We start from the raw sequence: 21,203 nt of genomic DNA, 5'->3' as shown, positions 1-21,203 counted from the left end.
AAAATCTATTTTGCACAGAGCCAGCTCCAGCTGCTGCTGGAGTAATGTGGCACCCACAATTTTATGTGGTACATAAAATCACAGAAATCCTGCAAACCTGAAGTTTGTTTTGTCCTGGCTCATCTTTATCAGATAGGCAGAATCTGAAATGTATGATATATCAATGGGAAAAATGACATGTATAAATGAGTTGAGCAAAAGTATACAAGAGCTTCTCTCATGTTCTTTCGTAAAGTCAGTAATAGAGATTAGATGTTGCATTCCAGATTTTTGAACGACAGTTTCCATCATCCTGGGCCTTGGAAAGTTACGAAAGAGAGAACAAATCAGCTCTGTAAACTGCAATCTTAACAATAATAGAAAAGCAGGATTCTGCAATACAACCAGTGATCACTTGGGGACAATTTTTGTTAATACTCCTGGATTCCGACTCTTGTGGATCTATAGACAAAACATCTTGGGGACACATTACTGATTTTGACAAATCACTGGCTTGAACTTTCAAGAAACTGTGATGTTATGAGGATTAGAATAAGTTATGGCTTGTTTTTAATTCTTTGGATGCAAGATTCTTAAAAAACACAATTAAACTATGTACATATTGTTAGTTATCTGGAAGACCTGTAAGTTTTCTAAAATGCAGTATTACACACAGTCATGCCTCTTCCCTTCTGCATTTTAATCATAAAAACAACCCTGTAAGGTAGATCAAACTGAGAGAGAGAAAGACTGGGTCATGTTAACCTCATAGGTTTCGCTATCAGTTGTTAGAGACTTCAACCTAGATATTCCAAGACTCGGGGAAACACTGGAAACACTGCCCCACACTATCTCTTTATCATCTGAGACACTATTTTGAAATGCTTTGCACTGCTGGTTTCTTGGTCCTTGGCTTCCTGCTTGAACCCTAGCCAATATTGTATAAAGCTTTATCTTTCCAGCAGACCCCATAGGAATAAAGGGGAAGACAGATAAATTACAACGTGGATGATATACTCAGAATCTTCTTCAGGAAGAACTATACCTGATAGCTCAGTACTCCCATCATTCAGTGTCAGGGTTACTACTCACATAATTTCTAGCCATCATAGATGAGAGATAATGGGAACTTTAGCCTAACATACTTAGAATACACCAGATAGAGGAAAATCAGAAACATCGGAGGCAAATTTCAGGCAAAAATGGGCATGATCAAAAACAGATGGCAGGGACCTAACAGAAGCTGAAGAGATCAAGAATAGGTGGCGTGAATATACAGAAGATCTGTATAGGAAGGATAATAATATAGAGGATAGCTCTGACGGTGTGGTGAGTGAATTAGAACCAGACATCCTGAGGAGTGAGGTTGAATGGGCCTTAAGAAGCATTGTTAACAACAAGGCAGCAGGAGACGACGGGATCCCAGCTAAGCTGTTTAAAATCTTGGAAGGTGATGCTGTCAAGGTGATGCATGCCATATGCCAGCAAATATGGAAAACACAAGATTGGCCATCAGATTGGAAAAAATCAATTTATATCCCTATACCAAAAAAGGGAAATGCTAAAGAATGCTCAAACTTCCGTACAGTGGCACTTATTTCCCACGCCAGTAAGGTAATGCTCAAGATCCTGCAAGGCAGACTCCAGCAATACATGGAGCGAGAGCTGCCAGATGTCCAAGCTGGGTTTAGAAAAGGCAGAGGAACAAGAGACCAAATTGCCTATATCCGCTGGATAATGGAGGAAGCCAGGGAGTTTCAGAAAAACATCTACTTCTGCTTTATTGACTATTCTAAGGCCTTCGACTGTGTGGACCATAACAAACTGTGGCATGTGCTTGGTGGTATGGGGATACCAAGTCACCTTGTCTGTCTTCTGAGAAATCTGTATAAAGACCAAGTAGCCACAGTAAGAACAACAGACTGGTTCAAGATTGGGAAAGGAGTACGGCAGGGCTGTATACTATCGCCCTACCTATTCAACTTGTACACAGAACACATCATGTGACATGCAGGGCTTGAGGAATCCAAGGCCGGAGTTAAAATTGCTGGAAGAAACATTAACAACCTTAGGTATGCAGATGATACCACTCTGATGGCCGAAAGCGAGGAGGAGCTGAGGAGCCTTATCACCAAGGGGAAAGAAGAAAGTGCAAAAGCTGGGTTGCAGTTAAACATCAAGAAAACCAAGATCATGGCAACTACACGTATTGATAACTGGAAAATAGAGGGAGAAAACGTGGAGACAGTGACAGACTTCATATTTCTAGGCACGAAGATCACTGCAGATGCAGACCGCAGCCAGGAAATCAGAAGACGTTTACTTCTTGGGAGGAGAGCAATGGCCAAGCTTGACAAAATAGTGAAGAGCAGAGACATCACACTGGCAATGAAGGTCCGCATAGTCAAAGCAATGGTATTCCCCATAGTAACCTATGGATGTGAGAGCTGGACCATAAGGAAGGCTGAGCGAAGGAAGAGAGATGCTTTTGAATTCTGGTGCTGGAGGAAAATCCTGAGAGTGCCTTGGACAGCAAGAAAATCCAACCAGTCTATCCTTCAGGAAATAATGCCCGGCTGCTCACTGGAGGGAAGGATATTAGAGGCAAACCTGAAGTATTTTGGCCACATCACGAGGAGACAGGAAAGCTTGGAAAAGATCACGATGCTGGGGAAAATGGAAGGAAGAGAGGCTGACCAAGGGCGCAATGGATGGACGGTATCCTTGAAGTGACTGGGTTGACCTTGAAGGAACTGGGGGCGGTGATGGCCGACAGGGAACTCTGGTATAGACTGGTCCATGAGGTCACGAAGAGTCGGAGACGACTAAACGACTGAGCAGAAGCAGCAGGTAGAGGAAAAGCTCATACAAGATGGGAAAGCAGCACCAGAGACCTATTGGATAAGTAGCTGGGAGGCCTGGTCCTGACCCCATCGGCTCCATTGCCCAATCTTTGAGATACTATACCTTTATATCATCACCCTTCCCTCAGAGGTTGATAACGATGATACAAAATGGAAGTGTCTCAAAGATTAGGCAACTGAACTGGTGACCATGAGCCGGCAACCAGGCTTACTCATCACATGCCCTTTCCTCCTCCGCTTACTCAGCATCCATGACAGCAGGAAGTTGGTGATTCTTGAGACAACTAGTAAAAGGTTAAAGGACTTCTAGCACTTTTAAAGTCCTGAAGGAGGAAGCAAACTCCCACCAGCAAAAGGGGAGACTAAGTAAGCATTTTGGGGCTGGTGAGGTGTTTAGGAGTTTTATTTTCTGGCTCACTGGGACTGGGTGGGTCAGACAATTAAAACACATAAGCTAATCAGAGAGCATCTAGTTTCAGATAGGAAAATCAACCATCTTTAATATAGATATGTGTGCATTTTCCTGATCTTGATTATGATAAATCACTCTTAGTGTTGCAGTATTTAAATCAATTAGATCCACTAACAGTGCACTCATATGCACAGTTATTCAGGAGTACATCCCACTGCAGCCAATAGGACTTGCTCCCAATGATTTAAATGATTTCTCATTGGCAAGAGGTTTTACACTGAACACATCTGACCTACTGAGCCCTCAGTGACACAATGGGTTAAACCCTTGTGCCAGCAGAACTGCTGACCGACAGGTCGGCAGTTCGAATCTGGGGAGAGCGGGTGAGATCCCTCTGTCAGCTCCAGCTCCCCATGCAGGGACATGAGAGAAGCCTCCCACAAAGATGGTAAAACATCAAACATCCGGGCATCCTCTGGGCAACATCCTTGCAGATGATCAATTCTCTCACATCAAAAGCGACTTGCAGTTTCTCCTGACATGGAAAAAAAACTTGGCCTACTTTCACAGGATTGTGAGAAAAGAGTGGAGGGGAAAATAAGCATGCACTACATTTTCATCTGGTGAAAAGGCAGAGTATCACTTAAATAAATGTATACCTGGGGTCATGTAAAGATTTCTTGGAGAAAATGGTTGTGAATGAAAAAAGTTTGAGAAGCCCTAATACAGAGGCCTATATGTTTCCACCTTGAAATGAAAATGATTTGGCCAAGTCCACCAAAAGGCCATGATATTCAAAACAAAAGCTGGGAAACTGTTAGGGACATGCACATGCGTAAGTCACGTTATGCATGTGGGGTCAAAAAGTCACCACTGTGCAACAAAAATATTCTGCTGGTAGCATGGGCAGCATGTTCAGCTTTGCCTTGTTTCTGCAAGATGCACATTTTGCATTACTTGTAGCTGTTGTGCGTCTTACACTTTGCATTGTGTTTTATGCATTCCATAATAGTGCCCAGTTACTGACATTTGTTGCTCAATGTGTTGTTCTGCATGGTAGTTGCAGAGCATATCTCCCCGTGGGAGTACTTATGCTATGCTAAAAGAAGACTGGATTGAAACCAGAGCATTTCTTTTTCATGGCTCCATCTTTCAGGCAGTTTGCTCTCTCAGCTTAACAGAAGAATGAACCAGTCAAATCTTAATTGGGCATTAAGGTAGTCAGGGCAGCAGTGCTGGATGGAGACAGCTTGTTTCACAAAGGTTCAGTGCACAATAGGCGAGGCAGACTGTGCCTCCAAAGACTACCTTGTGGCGAAGCCTGGCCCTCCAGGATAAGAGTTGCGGCTATACATCCCGGGCTGCACGTAGCCCTTGCCAGTGGAGCCCTCAGGGAAAGGCTGTTGTCCCATAAATTGAGGCGAGCTCATTCCAGAGCCACTGCTGGCCACGCTGGGCATCATGGGATTGCCAGAGGTGTTTCCCCCAGGGCCCATGGGGTTTCCAAAAACCTGCAAAGAAGCAGAACCCAAAAGAGATACTGTGAGCAAGTAAAAAAGTATGACAAAAAATTCTGATCTCTAGCCTCATCCGAAGCATCCAGATTTAGACCAGATCTATAGGGTGTGGGCATTAGTTTTACTTTTTTGATGAAATCCAAGATTTATCCAATGTAAAAAACAGAATTACGGGACAGAATGCTTCTAAAATCCATAGTCATCCCAATTTATATCAGTGCTGAGTGTACTGCCCTTTTTGCATAAAAATGCACTCCTCATCCTCCATTCCACAAACAGGTTTCTTCCTCTCACCACTCCAATTTTATGAGGGCAAGAAAAAAGACATCAGGACAATCTACTTCAGGTCAATCCAAGAACTACCTTGGTCTATCTTTACTCTTCTGTAGATTTTTTTTAAAGAAACAACTGCTATTGCCCATCTTGGCACTAACATGGAAGGGTAAAGTTTAATTTGCCACTTTAAAAAATACTATTTCTGCTCTTATGTCATTTATAGGGGTTATATCCAACAGAGGCTTTTTCCCTATCAGATAAAGCTTCACTGGCTAAATCTCTCAATACAGAACCAAAACCAATTTGAAAAAAAGGTAGCCATTCTTGGTTTAGTAAGACAAAGAACGTAGGAAAATCACAAGGATAAATGAGGTGGTGGGGTGAAAGATGAAATGGAAGACAGACAAGTATCAGAAGGATTAATGCACACTACCTACAGATGCTAGAAGATTACAGCTTTGACTCTACCATTTCATCTAGAAAGAGAGTAAACATAAGAAAGCCCTGGATTCATTCAGTTTGAAGTCAGATGCTTTCCTTTTACATCATTTCCAGCTCTTTATATATCATAAGTACAATAACTTAAACTGTCAGAGTTTGAGGTAAATAAATAAGACTGAAACTGTGTTTGACATTGTTTTAAAATCTAAGAGAGATACCGCCTGCACGGTTTCAGGATAAAAGGATCCAACCGAAGAGGCGATTAGGAGTTAAGAATCTCTGTAAAATCCTGGTCTAACAGTTCAGCTCTGAAGCCTTGCAAGCAACCTTGTGAAAAGAAGTGAAAGACATTTGGAAAATGAGGTGTTTGCTTTCAATGCACCATTCAACTGCAACTCTAACCAACGCTTGCCCCTCAACATTGATGGATGGGAGTTGTAGTCTGTTAACAGGGATATACTTTTCCTTGCCCAGTATTAAAGTTGGAATCCTGTGCATGCTTACTCACATGTAATAATGAAGAGCTCACTGAGATCAATATGTATTGCATATTAATATGCAGAACAGGGGTGGATGACTTGTAGTCCAACATCATCTGGGGGGCTACAACTGCCATCATCCTTTAGCATTGGTTATGCTGGTTAGGACTGATAGGAATTGTAGTCCAACATCTGAAGGACTACAAGTTGACCAGTGTGATGTCTATGGTTACAGTGGGTCTATATGCATGCATATGGGAAAAAGCCTAATTGAATTCAGTGAAAGTAGACATGCATTATAATTGTGCCCTTAATTAACACTATTAATTTATTATTGTTTTTTTAATGTCAGGAGCGACTTGAGAAACTGCAAGTTGCTTCTGGTGTGAGATAATTAGCTGTCTGCAAGGTGGATGCCCCGGATGTTTTGACCATCCTTGTGGGAGGCTTCTCTCATGTCCCCACATGGAGCTGGAGCTGATAGAGGGAGCTCATCCATGCACTCCCCAGGTTGGATTCGAACCTAGCAGCCTTCAGGTCAGCAACCCAACCTTCAAGTCGCAAGACGTTAACCCATTATGTCACCAGGGGCTCCCGTTATTGTTAACTACAGTAGAGTCTCGCTTATCCAACGTAAACGGGCCAGCAGAATGTTGGATAAGTGAATATGTTGGATAATAAGGAGAGATTAAGGAAAAGCCTATTAAATATCAAATTAGGTTATGATTTTACAAATTAAGCATCAAAACATCATGTTATACAACAAATTTGACAGAAAAAGTAGTTCAATATGCAGTAATGCTTTGTAGTAATTACTGTATTTACTAATTTAGCACCAAAATATCACGATGTATTGAAAACATTGACTACAAAAATGCGTTGGATAATCTAGAACATTGGATAAGCGAGTGTTGGATAAGTGAGACTCTACTGTAACTTTAATTATAGAATCGTAAATAATAAATGCATTTACTTTATCAAATAACTGCACAGCTTGCAATGTTATGGAGCAAAGAAGAGGTTGATTATTTTCTATGCTTGCTTGTTTTCAGAGCTAGGAAATACAGGGTGTTTAAAAAAGAACTCCCTAGTTTTAATGTATTTATACTTAAAACTAGGGAGTTCTTTTTCAAACACCCTGCATTGCTTTTTTGGATTACAATTTCCAGATGTTGACTGTGGGATTCCAAGATTGTTAGTTCAAAAAACAAAACAAAAAACAAGCACTCGTCCAGGCACTGCTTGTTTTCATCATAGAAGCCGAACTCAACCCCTATCAACACTTTTTGGGAGCCAGACTAAAATTAAAACAACCAGAGCCAAGGCCAGGTGGAAAAGTTATTTCAAAGTGAAAGACACCTTATTCCTCAATTGGAGGTGTGTGGTGGAGGCATGTATCTATTTACATGTTTAGTAGTTGAAACCAGGAGAGGAAGGGAGGAAACTCAGCAAGGGGAAAGAATCCCGACTTTCCTCCTTAACATCTTGAACAACATGGAATGCCCTCGAGTGGTGGAAGACAAAAAGCCCTGCTGGGAATGGAATGTACACTAATCTTATCTTATCTTGTCCCTGCTTTTCAGGAGAAGGGAAAACCCCTCCTGTCCTTCTCCTTACCTGTCAACATTAGCCCAAAAATACAGGAGACAGAGTTGTTGTCTTTTTTTTTGGGGGGGGGGGGGGGAGATTAAGTATACCAATACAATTATGTTTTCTCTTTCTGGAGAGAAGCAGAGTTAGGCTGCCTTCTTAAACATGCTTACTGGAAAGCAAGACTTGTACATAGTGGGACTGGCAGCACAAACCAAAAGAAGCATCTCAATTTATAGTTAAGTATGTGACCTTCTAGGTGCTATTTAGCAAGCATAGCTAGTATTGGGAGATGGCAGAAGTTACAATCTTAATATCTGGAAGGCTAGATGTTCTCCATTCCTGACTTATTCAGAATTGCAGCCTTATTTCTGAGTAAACCTGTTTAGGACTATGCTGCTTGATCCAGAGTTCAGAGTATTCTGGAGCACACTGGCTAGTATGTAGTGTGTGTATGTATGGGAGATGACACACCAACATTGCAGGGGAGAGGGTGAAAAGTGAATCAGCAACATGAAAAATGAACTAATGGAGGAAGGAAGGTAGATGTGGAATGACATCTTAGAAAGAGATTAACTTCCTAATACAGGCCAAAATATTTTAAAAACTTTCAAAAAAATCAACACTTTCTTAAGCAAATCAATACTTTCCTAAGCAAACATTGCTGCTGCAAATCAACACTTTTCTAAGCAAATCATTGGAATATGACAACTTCTGCCAATGCTCCATGTTGAAGCTTAAGGCACAGGTAGAAGAGTTTTGGAATGTTCTAGAAAGTACCTGACTCTGGGATGTGTTGCTGACTCCCCACACCGTGGTCACCACTGAGAGAGATCCTGCAGGCTGATTGGTATTCTGTTGCCAAGGAACTGACTCGTAGGCATATGAACCGTCACTAGGAAAAGATACAGAGAAGAAGAAAAAAAAAGAATTAGCGCAACACATCGTAATTTAATTAGAAGCCCTGGGGAAGAGACAGGAAATATGTGCATGAATCAGGGCACAAAGGGACATTCCTGCCTAGACAAGAGGGATAAGGAGGTGAGCATTCCAAACCTCAGGAATAAACTTGAGGGCCAAGCTTACCTAGAAGGAAAAGGCAAAACTCTTGAGGATTTTTTAAAATCTATCATTACATGCTGGTTAGAGAATTCTGGGAGCCATAATCCAAAAATGGATTTTTGCTATAACTGTATAATGTGAAAGTCCTCTGGTCCTTTTCAAATGGAGATGTCAGTGATTAGAACCAGGGATTGTCTTCATATAAAGCCCTTATTAGAGTGGGGTCTGGAGACCAATTTTGCTGCTAGCTCTCCTGCCCCCAGTGCACTAAAATGCTTACATTTTCTTTAGTTTCCTGTCCATAATGATGAGTAGAAGTGATATCACCTCACTTTCTATCACAATTTTGGAGGAGAAAAGTAGTATATAGGGAGTGAAGGTTCTGAAGGAGCTTCAGAACTTTTTTACACATCTGAGGGGCATTGATTTTTTTCACTCAAAAATTACACTGAAAATGTTTTCTTAAATGGTGATTTAAAGGGCTTTGAGGGTCTAACAGGTTTTGAGAGCCATACTTTCTCCATTTAAAAAAGAGCTCTGCTACTGTGCAATATAGTAGGTTATCTGTTTATATCCCTCTTTTATCTTTGACAAAGATACTAACTACCCAATTTTAAACTCCTTTACAAGTGTGAGAACTAAAAAACTTTGCAGTGAAACATGTCATATTGCAAACTAGCACTGTCAGATTTCAGAATTGCAACAAAAGCTCAGGGTGCATCTACACTATAGAATTACTGCAATTTGAAACCACTTTTAACTACCACAGCTCAATTATGTAAAATCTTGGGAGTTTTAGTTTGGTGGGGAACCAGTACTGTTTTGCTAGAGAATGCTAAATACTTTGTAAAACTACAACTCACATGATTCCACAGCACCAAGCAGTTGGAGTGGTGTCAAACTGCATTAATTCTACAACGTAGATGCACTCCAAGTCCAATTTATTCCAAGAGTAAAACAAAGATGAGACTAAGAACATGAGTTCAAATGTAGTAGAGCATAGCAAGGGAAGGCCAACTCAGCCATACTCACCCATGTGGGGTGGGTGGGAGCGATGGTTTCATTGGGTTCATTGAGTTCATTGGCTACAGGAAGGTGAAGGGGTTGGGTGCAGGATCTCCCAAGGCAACCCAGTGAGAGCAGTAGCAGTAGTATCACAGCTCTGGCTGGGCTAGAGAGAAGGAAGCAGGAAGCAAGATATTAAAACACAGAGTGGCCACAAGCTTCAATTTCGACTTCTAAGCAATTGTTCAATCGTAGCAAATTGGCAACAGATAAAGTTGGGGTTTGAAGTTCTGTGCAGTACTGTATTTAGAAATTTCCACCAGAGAGGTCTAGCACATGATCAGACAAAAATCCCAGGTCTCCAAAGGTTATAACCAATGCAGTTAATGTGGTATAAAATGGATATAATTATGTAGTGTGAAACAAGTCCAGGTTATACTATTTCTCTTGCCAGCTCAGCACTAGATTTGCAGGAGCCTAAACATGGGAAAGTCTCAGGGATGAGTAACTGAAAGCTAAAGCAGAAAGTGCATTGTACATTTAGAAGACACATGAGTCTACCTATAAAACACCATCAGAAATGTAAAAGATACCCAGCAAAATATTACTGTTGCTGAAGAGGAAGCTTGAAAGCTAGACGGGGTACAGCTACATTTGTGTCTTTGCAACTTCCTTTAATGTTTCTTTTATATTTTCACAAAATTGAGTGTGCCTTCTATTCCAAAACAGCCTTTGTTCTACACAAACATACAATTGCTGTAGTTCACCTGTTCCACCCACAAAGTAGCAAAAGTTTATTTATAACCTTTTAAAGATTAGATACATCCATCAAAGTTATGGAAAATTATAATCAGAATAACTAAAACCTCTGAAAAGTTACTTTTCGGACTACATCACCCAAATGCTAGCAATGCTACCTGGGCAGTCTGGAAACTGTAATCCAAAAAGTTCACTTTTTGAAGCTCTAGGGTATTGACATACTAAATCCTGGATCAGAGAGGCTGATCTGTTTCTGCATATGAGTTGTCGAACAAGAAATGTTACTGTTACCCTTGAGTCTTGTTTGTGGGTTTTCCCATTAACATCTAAAACACTTCCACAGTTTGATTAGGCACCAGAGTGCTGAACAAGGTAGTGTGGGATTTTCTTTCCTGGCTGAGCAGCAAAAAGAGAGAAGCTGGTGGCACCCACTGAGGTTCTCTGGCTGAATTATGATTTGTGCTCATATTCCCAGTTCTAGTTTGAAAGTAGATATTTTAGCTACAGACAAATTCTAGCCATGGCATCAGTTTGAGTGACTTTAATAAAGGACATTTTGACTGATTTGTGGTGGATAAGGCCATCTCAGTCATGATGATTCTATGTTATTTTCTATGTCAGTCAATATGCCTCTCAAGTGATTAGTGACTCTCATGTCAAAGGACCAGGGATTCTATGTTATGGCTCAGTCCTATCTTTTAGGGAGGACCCAAGATGCTGCATCGACCTGGTGGATAGGGTTCAAAACCTTGGACAGATCTTTTGAACCAAATACCAAAACCTGGAGTGACCACTGACACAGAAGTTTCCAACCAATCCTACTACTAAAATTAGCTTAGGACGACAAGCATGGGGTTGCTACTGCAATTCTGTTTGTGAGCTTTGCACAACTATCTCATTGACCACAGTGGAAAACAGATCACTGGTCTAAGAAAGATCTTTGATCTTGTCTCAGTCCTCTTACAGTGCCCCCCCCCCCCCGGTAGTTTTAATTCATGTGCCCTCTGTACCTCTTCAATTACAGGCTGTTTCTCATTTACAGAAGGCCAATATATGCTTTCCATTAATCAGGATGTGTTTGGACATCCCAGATTTGATGTGAGCAAAATGGCAATCGTAAAAAGGTAAGTGCTGTATACATAAGTGAAGCCGGCTGCTGACCTTAGCCTATGAAATTCTTGCATCTTGGCCTACTTCACAGAGGATTAAAAGGGGGAAAGGGAAATCCTCACATAGCACCTGAACCCATGGAAGGAAAGGTGGACTATAAATGGGACAGACAGACAAGTGAGCAATCAATATTCAGCCCCACACTCTCTTCAGGCTGTAATGATATGGCTCAACCTTCCTCTTATGTCCTCAAGTATCCTCTTATCCTCCAGTATCATCAAGGCTGCAAGTGGATGGCAGACTTCAATGCTACCTTTATATCTTTTGTTCCAGTTTTTTTTTTTAAAAAAAACATCCTTCCTATTCCTGTTCAGGACACTAATCTACACTTCTATGCCCCACAAATTGCTAGTCGCCAGCCCAGGGATTCCTCTTTCTCCTATTCCCTGGGAGATGTTTCTCCCCCCTCGCGCGCGCACACCCTGCTCCACAGCTCCCCGCCGCCCCAGTTTTTCTGAGGGGAAGTGGTCACATTTGTTCAGCAGAGGCTTTTTTGCTCTGACTACTACTACGTCAACTTTATACAGCGGCCAGAAGGAACTTGGCGTTCTGCCCAAGTCTGGCAAAACAACGTTCTGGCAGGAGAAGCCTTGAGGGCTGGCCTAGTTACACCAGATTAACTCTCTACTGCCCATGGCCTCCACAAACAGGCACAAGACCCCCCTCCCCCCAAATTACCTGTGCATTTACTAATTCGGTCCTTTATGTTTCAATGTCTTGAAACTGGCTTTGTTGCTCAATAAATGGATAGAGGTGGATTGGTTCTTTATTTTGGTCATGCTCGAGCACTCTTTGGAGAGGACCAGAAGCTCAAGTAATAGAACCACACATTTTTGTGCGCCCAAAGTCACAAGTTGAAGTTTTCTCTGCTTCAGGACATCAAAGGACCACCTTTTGTCAGTTGGAGTAGACAATAGTGACCTCGCTTAGCATTTGTGGCTACTTGAAACTATGTGTTGTTGAAGGCTTTGAAGCTATGTTGTATGCTCTAGGCCAGGGGTCCTCAAATTTTTAAAACAGAGGGACAGTCCACAATCCCTCAGACTGTTGAGGGGCCAAATTATAATTTGAAAAAAAAAAGAACAAATTTCTATGCACACTGCATATGTCTTATTTGTAGTGCAAAACAACAACAACGAAAGAACAATACAATATTTAAAAATGAAAACAGTTTTAACCAACATAAACCTATCAGGATTTCAATGGAAAGTGTGGGCCTGCTACTGGCCAATGAGATAGTCAAGTTAATTAGGATTGTTGTTGTTGTGTGCCTTCAAGTCATTTCAGACTTTGGGTGAGCCTAAGTCTAAAATTATTTATTTATTTACTACATTTATATCATAGAATCATAGAATAGTAGAGTTGGAAGAGACCTCATGGGCCATCCAGTCCAACCCCCTGCCAAGAAGCAGGAAATCGCATTCAAAGCACCCCCGACATATGGCCATCCAGCCTCTGCTTAAAAATCTCCAAAGAAGGAGCCTCCACCACGGCCCCGGGGAGAGAGTTCCACTGTCGAACAGCCCTCACAGTGAGGAAGTTCTTCCTGATGTTCAGGTGGAATCTCCTTTCCTGTAGTTTGAAGCCATTATTCCGTGTCCTAGTCTGCAGGGCAGCAGAAAATAAGCTTGCTCCCTCCTCCTTTTGACTTCCCTTCACGTATTTGTACATGGCTATCATGTCTCCTCTTAGCCTTCTCTTCTGCAGGCTAAACATGCCCAGCTCTTTAAGCCGCTCCTCATAGGGCTTGTTCTCCAGACCCTTAATCATTTTAGTCGCCCTCCTCTGGACGCTTTCCAGCTTGTCAACATCTCCCTTCATCTGTGGTGCCCAGAATTGGACGCAGTATTCCAGGTGTGGTCTGACCAAGGCAGAATAGAGGGGGAGCAGGACTTCCCTGGATCTAGATGCTATACCCCTATTTATGCAGGCCAGAATCCCGTTGGCTTTTTTAGCTGCTGCATCGCATTGTTGATTCATGTCTAACTTGTTGTCCACGAGGATTCCAAGGTCTTTTTCACACGTCCTGCTGTCGAGCCAGGCGTCCCCCATTCTGTATCTTTGATTTCCATTTTTTCTGCCGAAATGAAGTATCTTGCATTTGTCCCTGTTGAACTTCATTTTGTTAGTTTCGGCCCATCTCTCTAGTCTGTCAAGATCGTTTTGAATTCTGCTCCTGTCTTCTAGAGTGTTAGCTATCCCTCCCAGTTTTGTGTCGTCTGCAAACTTGATGATCGTGCCTTCTAACCCTTTGTCTAAGTCGTTAATAAAGATGTTGAACAGAACCGGGCCCAGGACGGAGCCTTGCGGCACTCCACTTGTCACTTCTTTCCATGATGAAGATGACGCATTGCTGAGCACCCTTTGGGTTCGTTCGCTTAGCCAATTGCAGATCCACCTAACCGTAGTTTTGTCTAGCCCACATTTTACTAGTTTATTTGCCAGAAGGTCGTGGGGGACTTTGTCGAAGGCCTTACTGAAATCCAGGTAGGCTACATCCACAGCATTCCCTGTATCGACCCAACTCGACCCAACTTGTTTTTTAATATTGGCATCCATGGAATGCCGCTCAGTAATTCCTTCATTTTTTGGAAGTCAGCTCTCTTAAAATCCAGAATGCGTGTTTGACTTGTCTTAGTTTCAGCATTCCTTTGTATTGCAAACTGCAGGAGCACATGGGCACTTGCCCCTAAGGATCCAATCACTTCAACTGTATTGATCAGGTCTTCCACATTTGTTAAGATTAGATCAAGAGTTGTTGATCCCCTTGTTGCCTCTTCTATCTTCTGGACCATAAAATTGTCTGCAAGGCAAGTGAGGAATTTGTTGGACTTTGTATTCTTGGCTGAGTTTGTTTTCCAGCAGATATCGGGATAATTGAAATCGCCCATGATTACTATATCTCTTCTTTGTGCCTGTTTGGTCAGCTGTTGACAGAAAGCTTCATCAAGTCCTTCATCCTGACTCGGAGGTCTGTAGTAGACACCCACGACGAGATCTTTTTGAGTCCTGTTTCCCTTGATTCTTATCCAGATGCTTTCAAGCTGGTTTCCCGGATTACAGTCTTGCATGTCTTCTGCAACGTAACTGTTTTTGACATATAAAGCTACTCCCCCTCCTCTCCCCTTTGTCCTATTTCTGTAAGAGGTTAAATTCCAGTGATGGGAGTCATCCCACCAGGTTTCAGTGATGCCTATGACATCGTATGTGTGGTGCTGTGCTAAGAGTTTGAGTTCGTCTTGCTTATTTCCCATGCTCTGAGCATTAGTATAAAGACATGTAAGCCCCTGTGACCTCCCCTCGAGCTGTTCATTTGGGATTATTGTGCTCTCTGTACTTGGTCCTTGCTGTGTTTGTGCAGCCCTCCGTTTAGCCTTTTGGCGGTTCCCTGTGGTCGTGGGTAATATAGTGTTTGCCAGGCTGTTGTTCCCCTCCCCCAGTGGATCTAGTTTAAAGTGCGCCTGATGAGGTTTGTGAGTCTGTGTGCAAAAAGATGTTTTCCTACTTGTGTGAGATGCACCCCATCACTTGCCAGTAGTCCATCCTCTTGGAAGAGTAGACCATGGTCAAGGAAGCCAAAATGCTCCTCTTGACACCATTTTCTGAGCCAGTTATTGACCTGTACTATTTTTCCGGCCCTTGTAGAGCCGTGCCCTACAACGGGGAGGAGGGATGAAAAGATCACATGTACATTATACAGTTTTAGCTTTGTTCCCAGAGCTCGAAAATCATTTGTGATCTTTTGAAAAGTATGCCTAGCGGTGTCATTGGTACCTACATGAATCAACATAAGGTGGGGAGGGTGATGAGGCTTTAGGAGCCTGCTGAGCCTCTGAGTGATATGGTGTATTTTTGCCCCCGGGAGGCAGCATGTTTCTCGAGCCATCCCATCCGGTCTGGAAATGATGGCTTCCGTTCCTCTAAGGAGGGAGTCACCTACTACCAAGACCTGTTTCCTTTGAGGATTGACAGGGTTCCTTTTGTGCAAGACAGTGTGTATGTCCCCTGAAGAGTGTTCCTGTTGAAGTGAATCATGTAGGTGTAAAGTGTTGTCCTCCTCCTCAACAACCCCAGTGCATTCATCAATGACAATCCATTGAGATACATCCAAGAGCCCATTACTCTCCCAAGGATGTTCCTGTTGCTCCTGGTCTACGATTGGGGATGGAGCATTTGCATGATTACATAAGTGATGCACTGTCCCCGTCAGGGTTATCCCCTGCGCATTGATCAAGGGTGGCCCACTGAGTGGTATCTAAGAAACTGTGGTCCTCAACAAGATGTGTTTCCTGATTGTATGTTAATGGTGTAAGAATTTCAAATCCCACCCTACATTTCCTACATTTATACCCTGAAGGGGACTCAGAGCAGCTGTATGTACATACAATATATTATATTATTAGCAAAGCACAATATTAGCATTATATATTACTATATTGAACTATACTACTATACTGTAATATTATATGTAATATATATCATATAATTAATATTATTATATGGTATTATTAGTATTATATTGTATAACATTATAATATTTTTATCAATATTATATGTATATACAATGTATTAAAAAGGAGCCCCGGTGGCGAAGTGTGTTAAAGCACTGAGTTGCTGAATTTGCAGACCGAAAGGTCCCAGGTTCAAACCCCGGGAGCGGTGTGAGCGGCCGCTGTTAGCTCCAGCTTCTGCCAACCTAGCAGTTCGAAAACATGCCAATGTGAGTAGATCAATAGGTACCGCTCTGGCGGGAAGGTAACGGCGTTCCGTGCAATCATGCCGGCCACATGACCTTGGAGGTGTCTACGGACAACGCCGGCTCTTTGGCTTAGAAATGGAGATGAACACCAACCCCCAGAGTCAGACATGACTGGACTTAACGTCAGGGGAAACCTTTACCTTTACCTTATACAATATATTATATTGTTAAAACAGATATAAAAATATTGTATTATAAAACTGAGGGCGGGGGGCCAGGTAAATGACCTTGGAGGGCCGCATCCGGCCCCCGGGCCTTAGTTGGGGACGCCTGCTCTAGGCAAATTACTTTCTAACCTAGTCCCCAATGTATAGGATCTGACTGTGGTTAACTCAATGCCAGGAAAAGATATACTGTGTATTTGGAGAAGCAATGTTTTGTTTATGATTTCAGACAAGTCAACCATGGGAAAGGATGGCCTGTGCTTTCTGTTCCCCACCCTCCATCACATCCTTGCATCCCTCCACAGGTCTAGGGAATGGGGGAGGTCTGAAGTAACAAGAAAAGCTGCTCCGTGTGGGCTCTGTACAATTGAGGATCTTGAGGTCCTTTTCTATTATAAAATTATACTGCTATGATTCCTCTAACTCTCATGGTTCCACCTCAGAGAATGCAGAGGACTTGCAATTTAGAGAGGGGTATCCAGAATTCTCAGATCTTTCATATCTAATTGTTGTTATGTGCTTTCAAGTAATTTACAACTCACAGCAACCCTAAGACAAAGTTATCATGGAGTTTCTTGATTAGACTTCTCAGGAAGAGTGTTGCCTCTGTGGATGAGAGTGTGATTTGCCCCAAATCTCCCAGGGAGTTCCCATGGCCAAATGGGAATTTGAACACTGATCTCTCACAATCTTAGTCCAACATTCAAACAATTACACCACGTTGTAGCACACTGGCTCTCTACAAATCTCAGGATTTCATAGGCTGCAGCCAAGGCAGTTAAAAGTGAATCAAAGCACTATAGCTGTGTAGCATGAAAGGACCCTTGGTCACCAAGGCCAAGCCGACATGCACAATAAGCAAGCATAATGAGCACACAATGGAAATGGGCCAACAAGCACGGCCTTGTTTATGCCTCCTCTGATGGTCAAATCATGAAGGAACAATGAAATAATATGATTATAATCAGACTGATGAAATGTTATTTTTTGGACTACAACTTCCAGACTAAGGGCAAAAACAAAATTCTTCTATATTGCCTATTGATTCCTCAGCCTTTTCCTTAAATGTCAGACACTCCATACCACTTGCAATGAAAGGCATGAGCTCTATGGCTGAGCTCTCTTTAGTAAGGTTACTTTTTGGGAATACAGTAAAACCTCAACTTAAAAGTGTCCCAACTTAAGAACATTTTGAGCTAAGAGCAATCACTCGCCTCAGTTTTCACTTTGACATACAAGCAACCTTTTGAGTTGAGCGCTATTGCAAGAGGGAGCACTATCACAAGAGTAAAGGGCTTTGGGGCTTCAAGGGAGCAAGCCTCCATGTCTCGTGCTGCTGTCTGTTTTGGCAGATTCCTGTGTGCTTTGGTCTTGTCTGCTTTGAGGAACTTTGGGTTAGTTGATTTTGTGTGGTTTGGCTTCATGAAGAGAGAGAGGGAGAGAGAGCAAGAGAAGGAGGGAGTCTGGAATGAGTACAGTATGAAGAAAATGATGCTTTTGCCTCTTTACTTTGTGCTTTCTTACCATGACTTTGTGCTTCTACCATTTTAAAAGCTGGTCTTTCTTTTTTATTGTTTCATGTGAATGTGCAGGTTTTTCCTTGTTATTACACTGGCCAACACACATTTTGTCGCCTCAAATGTGCTTCCTTGCCACAACTTTGTGCTTTTAACATTTTAAAGTTAATATTTCTTTTTATTGTTCCACATGAATGCGTATTTATATATTATTTGTTATTTATAAAGTAATTTTGCTTATTTAAAAACACGTAACAAAAATGGAGTGGGGCAGAACAGATCAATAACATTGCATTAAATTTGCTTTGAGATATGAGCCTTTTGAGGAGCTCAGTCACAGAACAAATTAAACTCTTAACTCAAGGTATAACTCCCAAATCTCCAGTCTGGGGCATTCTGGAAGTTGTGATGGAAAATTAGACCAAATGATAATTCTAGAGCTCCTTCACCTCAGTTTACTCATTGTTCATTCAAAGAAGAGAGGTAATAGTAGTAGTAGTAACAACAACCACAACCAGAAGGAGGAGATGCATGGCCAGATACAACCAGGGACTAGCAATCAGGCCTACACTGAGGCACAGCCCTTAGCAAGTAACCTAGGATACCAAGCATTGGCGCCAGCCTGAATAAGGTTAATTGCACCACACACACGTTAATAAATGCTCAGAGACAACCAACAACTAGCTGACTTGCCTGAGGTCAACCACACAGGAAAGTTGAGGTAGAGCTGAAGACTTAGTTCCAGTTAACATCCCAGGTTAGCTCCAGTTTGTTTATTCTCTTTGCTTGTGGATCATCAACATGCTGTTTTATTGCTGAGCGAGATAAGAGAGTGTCTTTGGCTTAGAATTGCTCTAACAAGGTGTTTTGGATTTTGTAAAGAAAGAAGAAAAATCTGACTGAGCCAAGTGCTTTTGGCTAGGAACTGGGAAAGCAAGAATCTCTTTTTGCTACTGTTTTGTCCACCTCCCAGATTGTCTAAGCAATAAGAGTGTAGAGTAGGGATGGCAAAGCTGAAAGACACCTTTCCTAGACAGGGCTGGCTGTGCTTTGGCCCAAGTCGATCAGGAAGCCCATTCCCAGCAGCCTCACTTTTCAGGATCAAAATGAAAGCACGGGAGAGTGGGGGAAGAGAGAGGAGGCAAAGATGAAAGCTTCCCTCATTCATGCCAATATACAAAAACCATCTCAAAGCCAAATGAATGAGTAGCAGATCAGCCCCTATGTGGTCTAATCACTGGAGTTTTTTTCCTTTAAGCATGATGTTCTAGGGCTTTGAGAACATATTACCTAACAGGAAAAGTTTCCACCAGCAAAGTAGCTTGAATTTCATTCCACCAAGTGAAAGAAGAGGCACTGGGATCCAATTTGGAAACAAGGTGGAAAGAAAGGCTGGCTGGAAGCAGCCTTGAATTTTCTCATGTACGGAGGCAAAAAAGGGGTCTGCTCCTAGAAGTCTGTCAAGCAAACCTTTCTTTTAGAAGGAAGGGAAAACCCTTTGTCGGTCTGTCTCTGAGAGGACTGATTAATTGCTGAAAATGTGAAACTGGTTAAGCTGTTCAGATCCACACTCCCGCCACACTTGGCTTTTGAGGTTTTGCTTGGTGGCATTTAACTTATAATTTAATTGGATAATTTAGTTGGTTTTAATGCTAATCTATGGGAACCGCCTCAATCTAGAAACTAGGGTAAGGTCTGTAAAACACTTACACACAAAAAGAGTTATATGGTCATGATACAGTGACATGGGACAGACACACAGTGAACTCGTCTCTTAATTACACTCCCCACTTTTAGGGACATATCACTTTCTATATCCAGAACAGAACGGAAGGTAGGCTGGATATATCTCATTCACTCTGCTAAAACAACAATTCAGTGCAAAAAAAGCATCCTCCGTCATAATAAGCAATTGTTTGGCTTGTTGAAATCTAGCTTGCTGTGACACATGCTTCCAGTCTGAAATGGTGGTTTGTTAACTCTAGCTTGTTTTGTTCAAATGTTACTATACTGTTTTCAATGCTGTCCAGTCTAAAAACAGGATTTGGCAAAAAGCCCAGTAGCTGACAAAATGGCTGGGAAAGAAAGAAACCCAGAAGGGAAGACAAAACAGGGTTGATCAATCTACTGCATAACAAACCATGTCATATGGTGACATCTGAATGCATTGTTTGGGCACAGATCAAGAGTCACTTGTTGGGAGGAAAAGGGATAGAATTGTTATGTCTTAGAAGTCCTTTGCAAATAATAAAAACTGCAAGACCTGGCAAGATATCCAGAGGTTTGTCAAGAAGGGCACACTCATTCGCAACTGTAGATATGCCACTAAATTCTGAACACAGGGCTACCTGATGCAGCAATAGCACTACAGGAATAAATGTAGTTTCTATTCTTTGTCCTTTCCTGTCAATTTCATATATTCTCTGTGTGTAGTCTTCCACAGAAGCCCCCCTCCCCCAAAGTGACTAGCCTACTGCCCTCCCCACATCCTGGGTAAAGAGAAGAAAGGCAAAAGGGGGATGAACCTGGAAGAGCTAAATAGAGCTGGTGCTTATCATCCACCAGTCCTTCCCCCATCTTACAGTTTTGGCAGCAGGTGCATCTTGAAAATAGTTCTGTTGTGATTAAAATCAAGCCATAAGCAGAAGATGGAAAACAGCCTTCAGTTCTGAGTTAACCAACAAACAGAATCTGCACACAGCTTCCAACTGTTGGTTCAAAGCACTATTTCCCCCAGACAAAGCCACTGCCTCCTCTGGGAGTGACCACAAGCTCTCTGACGGCTTTTCTCTAGATTAAAAAAAGACAAGAGTGGATGAAAAGGACTCTTGAAAAGGAGTATGGCACTGTCTGCCAAGAAAAGGGAGATTAGAAGCATCCCTCCAAATGATTTCAAGACAAGATATAGAAAACATATGGGTAAACAAGGCAAGGAGTATACAAATATGAATAGCATCAAAGGAAGGGCAAAGTGGTGATGATGAATCATGCACACAGGCATTTCTTGCCCTAGCGCCCAGATTACCTATCAGAAAAAAAGGTCAAGGACCACATGTCAACAGTGGAGATTGCCACAAATCATCATCATCATCATCATCATCATCATCATCATTTAATTACTTATTAATCGCCCTCCATCCACGATGCTCTAGGCGATTTACAAGATAAAATTGTAAAAGATAAAAAAACATACATACAAATATTAATAA

The 21,203-nt window shown here is 42.0% G+C and overlaps 1 protein-coding gene across 1 annotated transcript in view; it reads right to left on the bottom strand.

Moving 5' to 3' along the window:
* The window catches only part of zmiz2 (zinc finger MIZ-type containing 2), a 98,906-nt gene that overhangs the window by 25,060 nt on the left and 52,643 nt on the right, over nucleotides 1-21,203 (bottom strand). Inside the window, exons 2-4 of the mRNA XM_008116018.3 lie at nucleotides 9,653-9,791; nucleotides 8,339-8,453; nucleotides 4,564-4,766 (exon numbers count right to left, since the gene is read on the bottom strand). Coding sequence (XP_008114225.2) covers nucleotides 4,564-4,766; nucleotides 8,339-8,453; nucleotides 9,653-9,702 — 368 coding nt within the window. The 5' untranslated portion in view covers nucleotides 9,703-9,791. The remainder of the gene's footprint in view (nucleotides 1-4,563; nucleotides 4,767-8,338; nucleotides 8,454-9,652; nucleotides 9,792-21,203) is intronic.

This window comes from Anolis carolinensis, unplaced genomic scaffold (genome assembly GCF_035594765.1).
Source record: "Anolis carolinensis isolate JA03-04 unplaced genomic scaffold, rAnoCar3.1.pri scaffold_8, whole genome shotgun sequence".
In the NCBI taxonomy this organism is placed as follows: Eukaryota; Metazoa; Chordata; class Lepidosauria; order Squamata; family Dactyloidae; genus Anolis; species Anolis carolinensis.
This window is presented reverse-complemented; position numbering and strand designations above follow the sequence as displayed.